Here is a 20,591-nt window from a genome sequence, read left to right as displayed (position 1 = left end):
AAATGAATATATTATAAGTCAAAGTATTTGACAGCAATATCATTTAGCCAATGCAAGCAAAGAGTACTTGGATAAAATGTACTCTCCCTACACCTTTGTTCCCTGTATGCTATGGTCATGCTTATTACGAGCACACCCAAAAAATGACCTTTGCTGTTTCTCAGTATGTGGTTGATAGCCCAATTTAGTTCAACATCAAAGTGTTAAAAATAGCAATTTGAAAAATGACTAGGTATTTTGTTCTATTTCTCAGTTTAGTACAACTATATAGACCAGGAAGTGCCTGATATGTCTTGAGTTAATTAATCTCAGCTGAGACAGTGGTTTGACAATTGTCTTCAGTCTCTCTTGGTTAGAGATGGAGGGAAAATCAACCAGGGCTTCTGCTCCCAAACACATCCAGTGATCCCAACTGGAAAGTGTGCATGCTTAGTAAAAAGAGAATGGCGCACTTATGATGCTTTCCACAGTTGAACAGTCTGCTAATACCTACTGTCTAGCTGCACTCGTAACAGAGAGCTGGTTGTGTCCATGAATTATTCTCATAAGGGCCTTGCCATGAAAAGAAATGAGGAGAAAATTGGGCAAATACTTTTGACTTGTGTCAATTTCATCTTTAACTGTAGGAGTTCTACCTTTTAATCAGGAAATAGGTGATTAAATAGTGGCTAAGGATGCTTAAAAGATAAGTGGTTAGAATTAAAGTGTAATCTTTCTTTATAGGGTTTCTCAAACGAAGACCGAATTTCTCCCTCTGTTGAGTGTGATTTTTGTCTCTGAGAATAACATAGTGGCAGCAGTGAGTACAACCTGGTTTCATGTTACAACAGTCTATGGGAGTGACTCAAAGTATTATGTAGTCCTTTATTAAAAGTCTTGAACATAGCATTCTGCCACTCATCGGTTCTGGAATATCAAAGTAGGAACGAGGAGCCAACGTGGCATGGGTAAATCAATGAAAAGTTGGGTTCCATGGGATATACTGTACAATTCATGACCGGGCCCTGGGCTAGGGAGGGAGGAGGAGGGATAAGAGGGGAGAGATTCAGCCTTGTGTGTTGTTCACTGGCCTCTGTTGGGAAAAGCACGTATCAAATGGAGCAGTTTGCACTTGGCTTGGATGTCACCCATGAACAACTAGTCTGCTAGCAGTTGGTGCCTTGGCTTCTACATTACTAATGGTAACCAGAGGGCTCAGCAACCCGAGGTACCACACCCCATTGGGGTGCAATCTTTCAGGACTAAAGATGAAGAAACTGAGGGAGAGCAGGAGCATAAAGCACTCTGATTCCACTCGCAGTATTGCTTCTTGGCGCTCTTGTTTGAATTAACATTGTCAAAATCTAATCTATTAATGTTTATGTGTGTACTAGGTTGGTAGTGCTATTTTTAGATAAGATTCTACTTGCTTGCTAAACGCTAATTAGAAATAGATTTAGATGGTAGTATAGAGGATTTGGTTTTTGATTCTAAAATTGTGCACATTTATCAGTATTTATCAATGATGGACATTAAACTGGATAGCCTGTTCTACAGCTTTCTCTGTATCTGTAGGGCCATGATTGCTGTCCGATGCTGTTCATGTATGATGATCGTGGTTCATTGACTTACATCTCCAAGCTAGACATTCCAAAGCAGAGCATTCAGCGCAACATGTCTGCCATGCAGCGCTTCCACAATCTGGATAGAAGGGCAACTACAGAGGATCGAAATACCATGCTCGAGACTCTCCACCAGAACAGTATCACGTAAGTTTGAGGTAGTCAAGGCCAGCAGTTTTTCAGCCAAACTGCCATGGGGCCCATTTTCATGTAATATTCTGTGAGACTTGAGTGTTTATGTTGGTCGTCAAAATGCATCTAATTGGAGTGGTTTGGTATTTTATGCATCAAGAATGTTTCTTCGCCTAATGAGCTGCTGATGAGTTCCTAATCTTAGTTGCTTGTCAGTTTGACCCCCACCTCAGTCATGTTGAGTTTCACTTGTTCTCATTGACATTCCAACTCTCAGGCACCCATGAGATGGCAAAAAGCAAAATACATCCATCATTCTCATTCATCTACAAGTGGAGCCGGTACTTGGCAATCCTGAACATCATTAGGTTTTAACCCCTTTTTATCTGTCAGTTTGATTGGGGTGACATGTATTGTGATAGGAATTCAGGGAAATTATAGAAATTTGAAGGGGCCAGAAAAGAGGATTTGATAACTTAATTCTGTTTGGGAGCTTTGGAGCTGGTGATCATTTCATGCTTAAATCTTTGACTCGCAAATTTACTGAGTAGTTATCAAACTATCGGGCAATATTCTTCTTTCGTTATGGGCTAAACGGGCTAAGGCAGCCCGTTATGGGCTGGTTTAGCACAGTGGGCTAAACAGCTGGCTTGTAATGCAGAACAATGTCAGCAGCGCGGGTTCAATTCCTGTACCGGTCTTCCCGAACAGGCGCCGGAATGTGGCGACTAGGGGCTTTTCAGAGTAACTTTATTGAAGCCTATTTGTGACAATAAGCGATTATATATTATATATTCGCTGCATGAATGCAGGTCCCGAATGCATCCCAGCTGGAACGGGGATCAAATCCAATCTGATCCACACTTGCCGTCCACCCAACCAACTCCCTCAAGGAGTCTGAGTTACTGTGGTAACATTCATGTTTACATCCATATTCTAGTCCTGAAGCTAGAACAGTGATGATAGAGGCTGCCGTTTACTTTCATTGCAAATCGGAAAACTCTCCTGTCCTTGCCATCTGCCATTGGCACATTTTGGAAGGATTTGCAGGCCGATACTCAACCTGTTTGGTCATGTTATTAACACCCCTTCCTTTGCCATCAAATCCTGGAGTGGGACTTGAACTCAAGAGCTTCTGGCTTGGAGGCAGGGATGCTACCACTGTGTGCTGGGTAGGAGTGGATTTTTAGAGACCAAACCGGATAGGCAAGGATGTGCTGGATGAAGCTACAGTTCGTTCCTACTATTGTGCTTTTACCAACTACAAATAGATTTGAGTGTTGCTCTTAGAATTTTAGCTAATTTAAATTGAAGTCTTTAGAGATTTAGACAAGCTACATTAGTCCATATATCAACCACTAAAATGTATCGGGAATCTAATGGGCCATACATTTAATATTAGTGTTTGGTTCTTTGAAAAATGTAGTATGATGAAAGTGATTAAAGCAATTAGTTGGAAGTTTTGGGCCCTCAAGGCTGACACAAGCCCCAAGAGCTCAGAATGGGTCTAATATTGCGCGATATTGCTCAATTTGTTTTGGTTTTGGATTTTGACAGTGACTTTAAAAGGATTTTTAGAGCATGGCTTTACCTTTTCTACCACTGAGCGCACCGGTCCAAGACCCTGGAAGTACCCTGTTGCAGAACCGGATTGTTTTTTTTTAAATATTTTTTTTCTCCTTTTTCACATTTTCTCCCGAATTTCCACCCACCAACAACAAACAATAATCAACAACAAATATGTCATAACAATAACAACGATCCCATCCTCTCACCAACCCCCAATCATCACCCCGCATGTTAACAAAAGCAAATGACAAAAAGGAATCGGGGATTACCCATAGTCATCTTTAATATACACAGCCCCCCGCCACCCCCCCAACCCTCCCACCCATCCTCCCCCAACTAATGTTCGATGTTATCCAGTTCTTGAAAGTGCATAATAAATAGTGCCCATGACTTGTAGAACTCCTCAGAGCTTCCCCTCAGTTCGAACTTAACCATCTGAAGGGTCAAGTATTCCAACAGGTCTCCCCGCCACGCCAGGGCACAGGGTGGAGAGGCTGCTCTCCATCCCAGCAGGATCCGCCTTCGGGCGATCAACGAGGCAAAGGCTATGATATCTGCCTCCGCACCCGTTTCCAACCCTGGCTGGTCCGACACCCTGAATATGACCTCCCGGGGACACGGGTCTAGTTTCACATGCACCACCATAGAAATTACCCTAAACACCTCCTTCCAGTACTCCCCTAGCTTTGGACAGGACCAAAACATGAACGTGATTAGCGGGGGCCCCCCGCTAATCTACTCCTTCAAAAAATCGGCTCATCCTCGCCCTCGTGAGGTACGCTCTATAGACCACCTTCAGCTGTATCAGCCCCAACCTCGCACATGAGGTGGAGGCATTCACTCTCCGGAGCACCTCACACCAGATCCCCTCCTCTATAACCTCTCCCAGCTCTTCCTCCCACTTTGCTTTGATCCCTTCCAGTGGTGCCTTATCCTTTTCCAACATTGCTCCCTACACCGCTGACACTGCCCCCTTCTCCAGTCCCTTTGTCGTCAGCACCTCCTCCAGCAATGTGGAAGCCGGTTCCTCCGGGAAGCTCTGTATCTCCTTCCTGGCAAAGTCCCGAACCTGCATGTATCTAAACATTTCTCCCTGCTCCAGCCCATACATTGCTTCCAGCTCCCTCAACCCTACAAATTGACCTCGAAGAAACAAATCTTTTAGCGTCTTAATCCCCTTCTCTTCCCATTTCCGAAAACTTCCATCCCACCTCCCTGGCTCACATCTGTGGTTGCCCCGAATCGGCATTTCCCTTGACCCTGCCCCCAACCCGAAGTGTTGGCGAAACTGCCTCCAGATTTTCAATGAAGCTATTATTACCGGACTCACTGAGTATTTCCACGGAGCTATCAGGAGCGGCGCTGTTGCTGCTAGTGCTTTCAGCCCCGACCCCTGCATAAACTCTCCTCCATTCTGACCCACTGGGAATCATCTTCGCTGGGTCCCCATCTTCTGCATAATTCCTATCTACCTCCAACATCTCATCTATTAGCCTCTGCCGCTCCAACCTCTCCTCTTTGTCCACCCTGGCCTTGAACAAAATTACCTCACCCCCAGACAACTGCCTTCGACACCTCACCCGTACAGTTGAAACCTACATATTCCTTAATTACCTTTTCAATTTTCTCATAGAATACTTGGTTCGCCAAAAGCCCCACATCCAGTTTCCACCTCGGCCTCTGCGCTACCCCCTTCTCCAGCACCATATCCACCCAACGTGGAACGTGATCTGACTGCAATTGCAGAGTATTCCGACCCCTTGACTCCAGCCAGCAAAGCCTTTCCCACCACAAAATAGTTGATCCGCGAGTATACCTGATGGACTGCTGAGAAAAGCGAGTACTCCCGTTGCCTTGGGTGCAGAAACCTCCAAGGATCCACTCCTCCCATTTCCACCATTAGCCCAGCCAGCGCCTTCGCCCCCCCCCTGATGGGACCAGCGAGCGCGGCCGTGATCTGTCCAACCTTGGCTCCTGCACCAAGTTTCAGTCCTCCCCCCACAATCAACTCGTGTGTCCAAGTCGGGAATGGCCCCAAACACTTTCCTCGCGAATCCCACATCGTCCCAATTGGGACCGTATATACTTAACAACGCCACTAATCTCCCCTCCAGCGCCCCTGCCACAATCACATATCTATCCCCTGATCTGCCACCATCTTCTCCATCTGGAAGCATACCCTTTTGCTGACCAACACCGCTACCCCTCGAGCCCTTCCATCAAATCCAGAGTGAAACACTTGGCTAACCCAGCCCTTTTTAAGTCTCACCTGGTCCTTCACCCTCAAGTGAGTCTCCTGCAGCATTGCCACATTGGCTTTCAAACTTTTAAGATGCGCAAGCGCCCTTGACCTCTTGACCGGACCTCCTAGCCCTCTCACGTTCCACGTGACTATACTTACTGGGGGTCTCTCTTTCCGCGCCCCCCCCCCAACCTTTCTTATCCACCATCGTCATACCACCGGGCCCTGCCCCATAGGCCTGACCCGCCCCTGTCCATTATTAACATCGAACCCCTTCCCCCCCCTCCCGAGAACCCCCCTACATTTCCCCCTGAAACAACATCCCCCAACATCCATCTCTTCTCTTTCCCCCTGCCCCTTCTCACTCGCCTCGTAGGCCCATCGAAACCTGCTATCCAGGCTCCAACGTCCGCAGCCCTCCTCTCACCTCACCTCTGTTCACTAGCTGACTTTAGTTAGCTAGCGTGGGTGGCTCCCCCCGCCAAGACATATCGTCCCCTTCCACCCAGTCCCGGAGAAAGAAACAACAAAACACACCCAACAATCCAACCCCTATAATTCACTAACATAACATTTAACCGTCGCAACACAGATCGCCAATCAACCCACCATTAACTTGAACTCTGTAACAATGCAAAGAGAAGTAAATTACAATACAAATCCGTAAAAAGTAAGTTGTAATATTTATACATTTTCCAGCTGTTCAAACACAGTCCACAGTCTCTCTTCCAGTTCCGCTCAGGGATTTCCCCGAAAAACAGTCCGGTGTTTTTTTGTTCCATGACACAAGGCCCTTTCGCACAACTAGACCCCTTCTGGACAGGTGGTAGTTTTAGACCGTAATTTTTCCATAAGAACTTGATCAATAGAAGCTGGAGTAGGAGTAATCCATTCAGCTCTTCGGCCCTGCTCCACCATTCAATGTGATCATGGCTAATCTGAGTACTGTAGTCAGTTTTCCTGCCTGTCCCTCCATAACCCTGATTCCCTTACAGATGAAAATACTGTTTTAACTCAGCCTTGAATATATTCAATGGCCTAGCCTCTACTGCTCTCTGGGGGAGAGAATTCAAAAGATTAACAACCCACTGAGAAGAAATTGCTCCTCATCTCCATTTTAAATGGGAATCCTTAATTCTGAAACTTTGATTCCGTATGGGGGGGGAGGGGGGGGGGGGGGGGATCATCGTCTCAGCATCTATGCTGTCAAGCGCCTTCAGAATCTTATGTTCCAATAAGATCACCCATTCCTCTGAACTCCAATGAGCATTGGTCCGACTTGCTCAACTTTTCCTCAAGACATTCCCTTCATCCCAGGAATCAACCTACTGAAACTCTGAACTACCTGCAATGGAAACAAATCCTCCTTAAATAAGGAGACCAGAACTATAGGTGGTACTCCAGCTGTGACTCACCAACTCACCAAAGCCCTGGACAATTATATCAAGGCATCCCTACTTTTATACTCCATCCTTCCTTTTTAAAAAAATATTTAATTGAGGTATTTGAAAACTTTTATAACAATAACATAAACAATGACATCAACATGGTAACATAAACAATGACATCAACATGGTAAAATAAACATTTCCACCCCCCCCCCATCCCAATCATCACGCACCTCAACCATACAACAACAATCCCCCCCCCCCCCCCCCCCCCCCCCCCGGAATACTGCATCTGCTGACATTTTAATTTTTCCCGAGAAAGTCGACGAACGGCTGCCACCTCCAGGTGAGCCCTAACATAGACTCTCGACTTCCGGTGGCTGTGATGGATCAGTAAGCCACACATCTGGGAGCTCCCGTTTTAAAGAGATTTTTCGGCTCTTTTGAGAGCCCAAAACGGAAATTTTTCGACGTCTCCCGGTGGGGGAAGGTGTGCTGAACGACTTTCCCTGCAGTCCATGACTCGAACTCTGAGTGGAAAGGGGGAAAAAACAGCAACAGCTCCTCAGAAAAAACGGGGGAAGGGATCCAAGATGGCCGCCGACAGAGCTCCAGAGGAATGGAGACTCTGGGCCCAGGAACAACAAACTGATCTCCTGCGCTGCTTTAAAGAATTCAAGGATGAAGTACTGAGCTCTCTGCAGGAAACGAACAGAAGGCTGTCAGAGATTCAGTCCACCCAGGGTGCTGCCATCAAGAAGTTGCAGACGCAGGCCATTGAACGAGAGGAGGAGGCCGTGGTCCTCATGAGTAAGGTGGAGGGGCACGAAGCACTCCACAAGAAGTGGCAGGAACGCTTTGAGGAGCTGGATCACCGCATGAGGCGGAAAAACCTGCGGATCTTGGGCCTTGCAGAGGGGCTGGAGGGATCGGACCTGACAGCCTATGTGGCTGTAATGCTGAATTCGCTAGTGGGGGCCGGATCTCTCCATCTGCCCTTGGAGCTGGAGGGAGCGAACAGGGTGCTGGCCAGGAGGCCCAAGGAAGATGAACCCCCGCGTGCGGTGCTGGTGAGGTTCCACCGGTTCAGTGATCGGGAGTACGTGCTGCGCTGGGCCAAGAAGGTGAAGAGCAGCAATTGGGAGAATGGGGTAGTGCGGATCTACCAGGACTGGAGTGCGGAGGTGGCTAAGCGGCGGTCCGGATTTAATCGGACGAAAGACGTGCTTTATAGAAAAAAGATAAAGTTCGGAATGTTGCCGCCCGCGCGCCTGTGGTTAACTTATTCGGACCGGCATTATTATTTCGATTCCCCGGAGGAGGCGTGGGCCTTCGTGCGGACGGAGAAACTGGACTTGAACTAGGGGTTGGGGGTTGCGAGGTCGGCTGTAAGATATTAGTGCTGGATTCTGCTGTTGCTGTGTTCTCTTTTTCTTCTGTTGTTTTCTTCTTGTTTAGTACTTTTGCAATTTTGATATGGTTATTTACGGAGGGGTTGTTCTGCTATGTTTTTGTTTTTGTGCTGTGGGACATTGTCTGGGCTGTGTATCTTGAGGGGAGGGTCGGGGGGGGGTATGTTGTATTCTATGCCGGAGTGGGGGTATGGAGTGGGGCTGATATTTGGGAGCTGCGTCAGAAGGGTGTGGTGGGGCAGTGCAAAAGCGCGGGCTTTCCTCTGGTTTCTCGTGCTGCGGGGCTGGGGGGTGGAGATGGTGACGGGGGAGGCGGGGCCTTAACTGGTTCTTCCCCGCGCTGGAGCGGTGCCAGGAGGAGGGATAGATTGGGGGATGATCCCACTTCGGGAGGGGTCGGGCTATTGGCGGGAGTTTCCGGGGTCAGCAGAAGTTAGCTGACCCACGGAAGTACAATGGAGGACGGTTCGCGGCTGGGAGGATTCCTAGCCTGGGGGGGAAGGGAGGGGGGGAAAGGGGAATACCGGGTTGCTGCTGGTAGGGTCAAGAAGGAGCTGGTGGGGGCTGGGGGGACAGAGGTGAGGGGTTGTCGCTATGGGGACGGGGTCGAGCAGGGGGTGCTGGCCTGGGGCGGGCAGTCAACGGGCTATGGCTAGCCGACGGGGGAGGGGGGCGGGACGCCCTCTGATCCGGTTGGTCACCTGGAATGTGAGAGCGTTGAATGGGCCGGTGAAGCGGTCGAGGGTACTGGCTCACCTGAAGGGGCTAAAGGCGGATGTGGCAATGCTTCAGGAGACCCACCTGAGGGTGGCGGACCAGGTCCGCCTGAGGAAGGGATGGGTGGGGCAGGTTTTCCACTCGGGGTTGGATGTGAGGAACCGGGGAGTGGCGATTCTGGTGGGGAAAAATGTGTTGTTTGAGGCATCGGAGGTGGTGGCGGATAAGGGGGGTAGGTATGTGATGGTTAGGGGCAGGCTACAAGGAGAGAAGGTGGTACTGGCTAGTGTGTATGCCCCAAATTGGGACGATGCGGGCTTTATGAGGCGTATGTTGGGACGGATCCCGGATCTGGAGGCGGGAGGTCTGATCATAGGGGGGGACTTTAATACGGTGTTGGATCCTTCACTGGATCGGTCCAGCTCTAGAACGGGTAGGAGGCCGGCGGCGGCCAAGGTACTGAGAGGGTTTATGGACCAGATGGGTGGGGTGGATCCATGGAGATTTGTACGGCCGAGGGCACGCGAGTACTCTTTCTTCTCCCACGTACATAGGGTCTACTCTCGGATAGATTTCTTCGTGGTGAGTAGGGGACTGATTCCGAGAGTGGAGGAGGCCGAGTATTCGGCCATTGCAATCTCCGACCACGCTCCGCATTGGATAGAGTTGGAGATGGGAGAGGTGCGAGACCAACGTCCGTTGTGGCGGTTGGATGTGGGGTTGTTGGCGGAGGAGGAGGTGTGTAGGAGGGTCTGGGCAAGTATTGAGGGGTACCTTGAGGTGAATGATACGGGGGAGGTTCAGGTGGGGATAGTCTGGGAAGCCCTGAAGGCAGTAATTCGTGGGGAGCTGATATCCATCCGGGCACACACGGAGAGGAGCGAGAGGAGTGAGAGGGATAGACTGGTGGGAAAGATGCTGGAGGTGGACAGGAGGTATGCAGAGGCACCAGAGGAGGGACTGTTGGGGGAGAGGCGCAGCCTGCAGGCTAAATTTGATTTGCTGACCACTAGAAAGGCGGAGGCACAGTGGAGGAAGGCACAAGGGGCAGTGTACGAACATGGTGAAAAGGCGCGTAGGATGCCGGCTCATCAGCTGCGTAAGCGGGATGCGGCTAAGGAGATTGCTGGAGTGAGAGATAAGAGTGGGAATGTGGTGCGGAAGGGGGTAGAGGTGAATGAGGTCTTCAAGGATTTTTACGGGGAACTGTACCGGTCGGAGCCACCGGGGGAGAGGAGGGGAATGGAGAGGTTCCTTGACGGGCTTTCTTTCCCGAAGGTGCAGGAGGAGAAGGTGGAGGGGTTGGGTGCGCCGATTGAGCTGGAGGAGCTAGTTAAGGGGATCGGGCAGATGCAGTCAGGGAAGGCACCGGGGCCGGATGGGTTCCCGGTGGAATTTTATAAAAAGTTTGTGGATCTAGTGGGCCCCTTGCTGGTGCGAACACTCAATGAAGCGTGGGAGGGGGGGACTTTGCCCCCGACGATGTCATGGGCGCTGATCTCGTTAATTTTAAAGAAGGACAAGGACCCCCAGCAGTGTGGTTCATACAGGCCCATATCTCTCCTCAACGTGGACGCTAAGGCGCTGGCAAAAATCCTGGCCACCAGGATAGAGGACTGTGTGCCAGGGGTTGTGCACGAAGACCAGACAGGTTTTGTGAAGGGAAGGCAGCTGAACACGAATGTGCGGAGATTGCTGAATGTCATTATGATGCCGGCGATTGAGGGGGAGGCAGAGATAGTGGTGGCACTGGATGCGGAGAAGGCCTTCGATAGAGTGGAGTGGGGGTACCTATGGGAGGTGTTGGGGAAGTTTGGATTTGGTGAAGGGTTCATTAGATGGGTACGGCTGTTATATGAGGCCCCGATGGCGTGCGTGGCTACGAATAGGAGGAGGTCGGAGTACTTCCGGCTTTACCGAGGGACCAGGCAGGGTTGCCCCTTGTCCCCCTTGTTGTTTGCACTGGCAATCGAGCCGCTGGCGATGGCATTGAGAGATTCAGAGAGGTGGAGAGGCTTGGTGCGAGGTGGAGAGGAACATAGGGTGTTGTTGTATGCCGACGACCTGTTACTGTATGTGGCGGACCCGGTGGGAGGGATGCCGGGAGTGATGGAGTTACTAGCCGAGTTTGGGACCTTCTCAGGTTATAAATTAAACTTAGGCAAGAGCGAGGTGTTTGTGGTGCACCCTGGAGACCAGGAGGAAGGAATTGGTAGGCTCCCGCTTAGGCGGGCAGGGGAGAGCTTTAGGTACCTGGGGGTGCAAGTGGCCAGGGACTGGGGGACTCTCCACAAGCATAACTTTACCAGGCTGGTAGATCAGATGGAGGAGGAGTTCAGGAGGTGGGACATGCTGCCATTGTCATTGGCGGGGAGGGTGCAGTCCGTCAAAATGACAGTGCTTCCGAGGTTCTTGTTCCTTTTTAAGTGCCTGCCCATATTTATCCCCAGGGCCTTCTTTAGGAGAGTGACTAGCAGTATTCTGAGTTTTGTGTGGGCACATGGGACTCCGAGAGTGAGGAGGGTGTTCCTGGAGCGAGGAAGGGATGGAGGTGGGCTGGCACTGCCTAACCTTCTGGGGTACTATTGGGCAGCCAATGTGTCAATGGTGCGTAAATGGGTGATGGAGGGGGGAGGGGCGGCGTGGAAAAGAATGGAGATGGTGTCATGTAGAGGTACGAGCCTGGGTGCCATGGTAACGGCACCGTTGCTGCTCTCCCCTAAGAGGTTTACCACGAGCCCGGTGGTGGCGGCGACCCTAAGAATCTGGGAACAATGGAGACGGCATCGGGGGGAAACAGGGGCCTCGATGGAGGCTCCACTGGGTGGCAACCATCGGTTCATCCCGGAGAACACGGATGGGGGATTCAGGGGGTGGCAAAGGGCGGGCATCAGCAAATTGAGGGACCTGTTTATTGGCGGGAGGTTTGCGGGCCTGGGGGAACTGGAAGATAAATTTGGCCTTCCCCAGGGGAACATGTTCAGATACCTGCAGGTAAAGGCGTTTGCTAGGCGACAGGTAGAGGGATTCCCTTTGCTGCCCTCGCAGGGGGCGATGGACAGAGTGCTTTCGGGGGTGTGGGTAGGAGAGGGGAAGGTGTCTGACATCTATAAGGTAATGCAGGAGGTGGAGGAGTCGTCAGTGGAGGAGCTGAAGGCTAAATGGGAGGAGGAACTCGGGGAGCAGATAGAGGACGGGACTTGGGCGGATGCCTTGGACAGAGTCAACTCTTCCTCCTCATGTGCGAGGCTTAGTCTCATCCAATTTAAGGTGCTGCACCGGGCCCATATGTCCGGGACTAGGATTAGTAGGTTCTTCGGGGGTGAGGACAGGTGCACCAGATGTTCGGGGAGTCCTGCGAACCACGCCCATATGTTCTGGGCATGCCCAGCACTGGAAGAATTCTGGAAGGGGGTGGCGGGGACGGTGTCGAGGGTGGTTGGATCCAGGGTCAAACCAGGGTGGGGACTCGCGATTTTTGGAGTTGCGGTAGAGCCGGGAGTGCAGGAGGCGAAAGAGGCCGGTGTCCTGGCCTTTGCGTCCCTAGTAGCCCGCCGAAGGATTCTGTTACAATGGAAGGATGCAAGGCCCCCAAGCGTGGAGACCTGGATCAGTGACATGGCGGGATTTATAAAATTGGAAAAGGTCAAATTTGCCCTGAGAGGATCAATACAAGGGTTCTATAAACGATGGCAGCCTTTTTTGGACTTCCTGGCTCAGAGATAGGTAACTGGGTCAATAGCAGCAGCAACCCGGGGGGGGGGGGGGGGGGGGTGCATTATTGTAGTGTTTATTCTGTAACTTTATAGTGTGTTAATATGCGTTGTTGTTAAAATGCTGGGTTGTTCATGGGGATGGGGCGAATGTATATGATTGTTAATATTATTGTTATTTTCGGTATTTTACTAAGGTGCGTCAATGTTGTATAAAATCAAAATTTCTCAATAAAAATGATTTTTAAAAAAAACATAGACTCGCTTAAGACAAACTTTCTTTTCTCGAGACTGAGAAACCCAGCCATGTCACTAAGCCAGGTCTCTACACTCGGGGGCTTCGAGACCCTCCACAGAATCCGTCTCCAGGCTACCAGAGAGGCAAAGTCCAAGACGTCGGCCTCTTTTGCCCCTGAACTCCCGGATCTTCCGACACTCAATGATCGCTACCTCCGGACTCGGCACCACCCGTGTTTTTAGCACCATGGACATTGCCTTAGAAAAACCCTGCCAAAACCCTCTAAGCTTCGGGCATGCCCAAAACATGTGGACATGATTTGCTGGGCTTCCCGCACACTTCGCACATCTATCCTCTACCACAAAAAACGTACTCATCCTAACTGCTGTCATGTGTGCCCGGTGGACTACCTTAAATTGTATCAGGCTAAGCCTGGCACATGATGAGGTATTAACCCTGCTTGGGGCATCCGCCCATAGACCCGCCTCTATCTCTCCTCCTAGCTCGCCCTGCCATTTGCCCTTAACAACCCTCTGAGAAGAAATTGCCCCTCATCTCCATCTTAAATGGGAATCCTTAATTCTGAAACTTTGATTCCCGCATGAGGGGGGAGATCATCGTCTCAGCGGGGTTTCCTCCACCTCCGAAAGCTCCTGGTAAATATCCAATACCTTCCCCTCTCCCACCCAGGTACTGGAGACTACTCTATCCTGTATCCCCTGTGGCAGCATCAGCAGAAATACCAGCACCTGTTTTCTCAGGAAGTCTCGCACCTGCAAATACCTAAAACCATTCCATGCTGGCAATTTAAATTTATCCTCCAAGGCTTTCAAGCTGGGAAAGCTCCCGTCTATAAATAGATCCCCCATCCTTCATATTCCTGCCCTCTGCCAACTCCGGAACCCACCATCTAGCCTACCCAGTACAAACCTGTGGTTATTATAAATAGGGGTCCAAATCGATGCTCCCTCCACTCTCATATCTCCTCCATTGCCCCCAGATTCTCAGAGCCGCCACTGCTGCTGGACTTGTGGAGTATCGGGCAGGCGAGAATGGCAGAGGTGCCGTTACCAATGCTCCCAAACTGGTGTCTTTGCATGACGCCGCCTCCATCCGCTCCCATGCTGACCCCTCCCCCACTATCCACTTCCTAATCATGGCTATATTAGCCGCCCAATAGTAATTGCAGAAGTTCGGCAGCGCCAACCCACCCTCCCCCCGACTGCACTCCAGCAACACTTTCTTCATTCGCGGGGTTCTACCCGCCCACAAAAAGCCCAAAATAACCTTATTCAGCCGCTTGAAAAAGGCCTTTGGGATGAAGATGGCGATGCACTGAAAGACAAACAGAAATCTGGGGAGGACCGTCATTTTCACTGTCTGTACCCTCGCCGCCAGTGATAGCGGGAGCATGTTCCATCTCTTAAATTCCCTTTCCATTTGTTCTACCAACCGGGATAGGTTTAACTTGTGCAGTGCTCCCCATTCCCAAGCCACCTGGATTCCCAGATATCAAAAGCTCTTCCGTACCATTCTAAGTGGCAGCTCTCCCAGTCCCTTCGCCTGTCCTCTTGCCTGGATCACAAACATCTTGCTTTTCCCCATGTTTGATTTATACCCTGAAAAATTGCCAAATTCCCCCAAGATTTGCATTACTTCCCCCATCCCCTCCAATGGGTCCTAAATGTACAAGAGCAGGTGATCTGCATTGAACGAGACCCCCCCCCCCCCCCCAAACTAGCCCTTTCCAGTTCCTAGAGGCTCTTAACGCCATGGCCAATGGCTCTATGGCCAGAGCAAACAGTAGTGGGGAGAGGGGGCACGCTTGCCTCGTCCCTTGGTGTATTTTAAAATACTCCGACCTCAGCCGGTTCGTACACTCGCTACTGGTGCCTGATAGAGAAACCGCCCAGTCAATAAAGCCTCACCAAACCCAAACCTTCCCAGCGCCTCCCACAGGTAATTCCACTCCGCCTGATCAAAAGCCTTCTCCGCATCCATCGTTACCACCACTTCCGCCTCCTACCCTTCTGAGGGCATCATAATAACATTTGGAAGCCTTCGAACATTGGCCTTGAGTTGCCTGCCCTTTACAAATCCCGTCTGGTCTTCCCCTATCACCCCCGGGACACAGTCCTATATCCTTGAAGCCAGTATCTCAGCCAGCAGTTTGGCATCCACATTCAGTAGAGAAATTGGCCTGTATGACCCGCATTGCTCCAGATCCTTCTCCCGTTTCAGGATCAGTGAAATCGAGGCCTGCGACATTGTTGGGGGGAGGATTCCCTTCTCTCTTGCTTCATTAAATGTCTTCACCAGCAGTGGACTCAATATTTCTGAAAACGTCTTTTATAGAATTCCACCGGGTAGCCATCAGGCCCCGGGGCCTTGCCCAACTGCATGCCCTCCAGCCCCTTGATTATTTCCTCAATCTCAGTTGGGGCTCCCAGCCCTTCCAGGTCCTCCTTCACCCTCGGGAACCATAACTGATCCAAAAACTGCTTCATCCCCTCCACCCCAGCCAGGGGTTCCGATTCATATAATTTACTACAGAAGTCTGTAAACACCTCGTTTACTCCCGCTGGGTCCAGGACAGTATTCCCACCTCTACTCTTTACTTTACTTTACCTATCTCCCTAGCTGCCTCCCTTTTCCTGAGCTGGTGCGCCAACATTCTGCTTGACTTTTCCCCGTACTCCTAGATGGCCCCCCTTGCCTTCCTCAACTGTTCCACCGCTTTCCCTGTGGTCAACAACCCAAACTTCGCCTGTAACCTCTGCCGCTCCCTCAGTCGCCCCGCGTCCACCTGGAGTATCTCCTCCACTAATCTATCCTTCTCGGCCCATTTTGCCTTTTCTCTGTGGGCTCGAATTGAGATTAATTCCCCTCTGACTACTGCCTTCAAAGCTTCCCAAACCGTCGCTGCAGAGACCTCCCCCGTATCATTTGTTTCCAGCTAGTTCTGGATGGACTTGTTGACCCGCCCACAGATCGCTTTGTCTGCCAACAACACCACATCCAGTCTCCAAAGTGGGCGTTGCCCTCTCTCCATACTAACCCGTAGATCCACCCAATGCGGGGAATGATCCGACACTGCGATTGCCGAGTACTCGGTATCCATCACCTCCGGTATTAGCGCCCTGCTCAGAACAAAAAAGTCAATGCAAGAGTATACCTTGTGAACATGTGAGAAAAAGGAAAACTCCTTTGCCCTCGGCCGTGCAAGCCTCCATGGGTCTACTCCCCCATCTGTTCCATAAAACCCTTCAATTCCTTTGCCACAGCCGGCCTCCTCCCTGTCCTGGATTTTGACCTGTCCAATTCCGGATCAATGACTATTGAAGTCTCTTCCCATGATCAGGTTATGTGACTCTAAGTCTGGGATCTTACCTAAAACCTGCCTCATAAATCTGCACAACATTGTACGCCTTTTTCAATGTTATGCCATCTTTAACTTACTTAGTTAGCCACAGATGGCTCATCGTTCTTGTGTCTTTCTTTCTCAGTGGAATATACCTTTGTTAAGTGTTATGAAATATCTCTTTAAATGTCTGCCACTGCTTCGGGACCATCTTTCCTTCTAACCTGTTTTCCCATTCCTCAAACTTTTGTGTTTTACTCATTGATGGGATGGGGGTGTCGCTGGCTAAGCCAGTGTTATAGCCCATGCCTTGCTGCCCTTAGAAGGTGGTGGTGAGCTGCCTTTAACAGCTGCAGTCCATGGGTTGTAGGATCACCTTGTTCAAAGGGGGTTCCAGGATTTTGACACAGTGACATTGAAGAAACTGGAATATAGTTCCAAGTCAGGATGGTATGTGGCTTTGAGGGGAACTTGCAGGTGGTGGTATCACCATGGATCTGCTGTCTTTGCACTTATAGGTGGTGGAGGTTTGAAAGGTGCTGTCAAAGGAGCTTTGATGAGTTGCTGCAATGCATCTTGTGGATGATACATACTTCTGCGACTGGGTGTTGGTGGTCGAGGGAGTGAATGTTGAAGGTGGCCAATTGGGTGCCAGTCAAGCAGACAGTTTTGTCCTGGGTGATGTCAAGCTTCATGTGTTTTGTTGAAGCTGCACTTGTCCAAGCATGCAAGAGACTATTCCATCACACACCTGACTTGTGTCTTGTAGATGGTGGATAGGCTTTGGAGAGTCAGAAGGGGAGTTACTCTCCACAGAATTCCTGCTTTTATAATCACATTATCTATGTGGCTGGTGTATTTCAGTTTCCAGTCACTGGCAATTCCCAGGATAGTGGGGGGTTCAGCAATGGTAATGTCATTAAATATTATGTGCTGTATACCAAGTGTAATATTAAACCCCTCATAACCTGAAGTCAAAAAAAATTGTTTTTAACATGATTGAAGTGTATGTATTATATATATAAAATAGTTTTTCTCTCCATAGCCAAGTCTCGGTATATGAAGGTGATAAAAGAGATTGTCGGAAGTTTTGCACTACTGGTATTGACGGCGCAATGACAATTTGGGATTTGAAGGTGAAGACACTTTTATTTTGGGGTGCTTTCAATAGGTTCCAACCACACAAGGAACATTTATTAATAGTTTATAATTAAGACTTCGAACTTATTATGTGTGTTGTATGAAACTATGCAGTTGGAGTTGATATTGAAAGCCATTAACCAGTTCAAATGCTCTGTTAGTAGTTTCTTCAAAATTAGTTGGACTGATTTGCGAAAGACTGCGAGTGAGGTGCATGCATAGTTGTACTATTTTACTCTGACATCATTGCCTGCAGCTGTTCCTGCACTGCAACCGTGGCTGCACTCCCCAAATTCAGTATACTGACAACCTGTGAGTTGTTTCCATCTCCCCCATGACCCCCCCACTCTTAATTTCCCAATGTAAAGTATTGATAAATAAATGGCTGTAGTGTGCATTATTTAAAATGGTAAGACAAACTTTTCAGAGTGTATTTCAATCACTTAAGTAATTTTGAGGTAGTTCGAGATAAAAAAAAGATTTTGATAGACTTTCGAAGACAGATGAGAAAGATGAGCAGAGTTGGGGGGGCTAGATAGGTACAGAGAGAGGGGGTGAGAAACACAGTGGGAGAGAGAGAGATGACTGCACTATAAATGGAAGATTCAGTATTAATATTTAACATACAAACCAGCACCAATGCTGGACTGAACTCCACAGAAGGTTTTTTTGAAGACTGTTTTGCTGGCACTGTGTCTCTGGCCAAAGATGTCACTGGTTTACTGCACATGCGTGGACAGGTATAAATGGCCATTTTGCATTGGCAGGAGACATTGTTTGAGAAATGTCAGGTATTAACTGTAAGATTGTGTACACCCAACTGCCACTAATCTCCGAAACAGAGTGCTGTGGAATATTTGGCATTACCTGGCAGACAGGCATAGTCTCAACTTAATGGCTGAAGTACGACATGACCCTTTCTGCATAATCACTCCGTCGACATTGCAATGAAGTGCCAGCTTTTGTGTATGTTCAGGCATCTTTTGGGCAGGATTTGATATTCTAACTTGGGTCTGAATACTACCACTGGTCAATGTGGCCTGTAAAGATATAAAATACATAGATTGGTTAGCATCTAAAAACAACTTCAGAAAAGGCAAGGGGGGAATGTTTTAAGTGATCGGACTGAAATTTATAGAATCCTAGTGCAGAAGGAGGCCATTTGGCCCATAGGGTCTGCACTGGCCCTCTGAAATAGCACCCTACCTATGCCCAAGCCCCTGATCTATCCCCACAACCTAGTAACCTCCCCAACCTTTTGGACATTAAGGGACAATTTGGCATGTCTAATCTACCTAACCTACACATCTTTGAGGGGTGGGAGGAAACCAAAACACCTGGAGGAAACCCACACAATAACTTGAGGTCAGAATCGAACCTGGATCTCTGGAGCGGTGAGACAAGAGTGCTAGCCACTGTGCCACCTCTTTACGTTTCCTTTCACTGGTTAACTTACTATTTTTGGCCTGAGGTCGATAAGCTTCTATCAAAAAGAAGAGACTATGGAGGAAATCAAAATGGATGGGGGGGGGCAGAAGGAAAATAATTTAATTATCCCATTGCCTGCTGTGTAAGCAGCATTATTGATAAAATCTGCTTTAGAGACTCAATATTACAATTGAGTATACAGTAAGCTTAAGACGACCGTAATTGGGAGGCATTCATTTAGGGTTCAAAGAGTCAATGTAGCAATCTGGTAACAGCCAATAAAATAATTAACAACTCTGGTTCCTTATATTATCATTAAGCTCCTGCTTTGCATTTCATTCCTTCAGCTGTTATATTTTTATCTTACATGATATATGGTTAACTCTCTCCATCTTTGCTGCCTTCCAATCAGGATTCCCACAACAAGTGTACAATCAGCAAAATTTGGTTCTATTTCTCCCCCGAAAGTTTTCATCCGGTTTACCAGAACACGACTCTTGCCTTCTGCTACCATGCACTCATTTAGTACTTTTATTTCCTTTCAGTCTCTGGAATCCTCGATCCAAGGTGTACGCATCATGTGAACAGGAATCCTTGTGCTCTAGCATGACAAAACTCAATGAGAAAAGAAGAGCTCCTCCTGCCCTCCCAGCAGCAGCTGACCAGAGGCTGGCGAGAAAATTCTCAAAAGAAAAACAAGGAAAGGCACTGAAAAATACTGAAATCAATGCTCCACTGCTTTAATCGTTCTGGGAATTGTTTTTTTTGTTTTGTTTTTAAAGGAATTGGTTTGAAGTGGGTTCTCTTTTTTTTTTTTCCTTTTTTCTTAGCTAAGGCTGCCTTCAAAGCAGTTTCTACGGCATTCTGAGGGACCTGCCCTATGAAAGGGTAATAATGTACACTAATTTAAGGGGACTTTTGTGTAGTGTGTCTGCTAGAAAATAAACACTACAAAACTTGGTTGTTAATGTGCCTCATTATTACCCACTAAGTTGCCGAAGAAGTTGCTATGCTCATCTCCAGAGTATGTGTACGCAGGCATATTTAAAAAAACGAGTACTGGAAGGCCAGAGTGTAAAGTGTTTCACTGCAAGGTTTTTTCTCCTCAACTTTTTGTCTTTAACAGGAGAGATGGTGACATAGTGGTAATGTCACTGAACTAGTAAACTAGAGACCCAGGCTAATAATCTAAAGACATGGGTTCAAATCCCACCATGGCAAGCTGGCAAGATTTGAATTCCGTTTGTTTTTTAGAAATCAGAAATTGAGAGCTGGTCTCCGTAATGGTGACCACGAAACAAAAACCCATCAGGTTCACTAATGTCCCTCGGGAAAGGAAAGTTGCCATCCTTAACTAATGTGACCTACGTGACTCCCGATCTGCAGTAATGTGGTTGACTCCTAATTGCCCTCTGAAATGGCCTAGCAAAATACTCACGTTCCATGAATGAATTTCAAAGAAGTCTCTCGTGACCGGCTCTTGAGTTTAGCTGCTAAACATGACGTGCCTGGTGATGAAAGATGATTCCTGTTTTTTTTTTTTACTTTCTCTGCCATTTCAGTGAGCAGCTCAGAGACAACCACTTTGCTGTGTGTTTGGAGTCATGAAGGCCAGACCATGTACGGTTGGCAGATTTCCTTTCTGATTTC

General features: G+C 48.7%; 1 protein-coding gene across 3 annotated transcripts in view; it reads left to right on the top strand.

Moving 5' to 3' along the window:
* The window catches only part of LOC119978237 (actin-related protein 2/3 complex subunit 1A), a 73,012-nt gene extending 53,110 nt beyond the window's left edge, over nucleotides 1-19,902 (top strand). For 2 of the 3 annotated variants that reach the window (XM_038819699.1, XM_038819697.1), the window contains exons 7-10: nucleotides 724-799; nucleotides 1,555-1,748; nucleotides 17,419-17,509; nucleotides 19,487-19,902. In XM_038819699.1, coding sequence (XP_038675627.1) covers nucleotides 724-799; nucleotides 1,555-1,748; nucleotides 17,419-17,509; nucleotides 19,487-19,525 — 400 coding nt within the window. In that variant the 3' untranslated portion in view covers nucleotides 19,526-19,902. Of the gene's footprint in view, nucleotides 1-723; nucleotides 800-1,554; nucleotides 1,753-17,418; nucleotides 17,510-19,486 lie in introns of those variants that run through there. The other variant, XM_038819700.1, reaches the window with a different exon arrangement.
* The last annotated feature ends 689 nt before the right edge of the window (nucleotides 19,903-20,591 follow it).

Source organism: Scyliorhinus canicula, chromosome 15 (genome assembly GCF_902713615.1).
Source record: "Scyliorhinus canicula chromosome 15, sScyCan1.1, whole genome shotgun sequence".
Lineage (NCBI taxonomy): Eukaryota > Metazoa > Chordata > Chondrichthyes > Carcharhiniformes > Scyliorhinidae > Scyliorhinus > Scyliorhinus canicula.
This window is presented reverse-complemented; position numbering and strand designations above follow the sequence as displayed.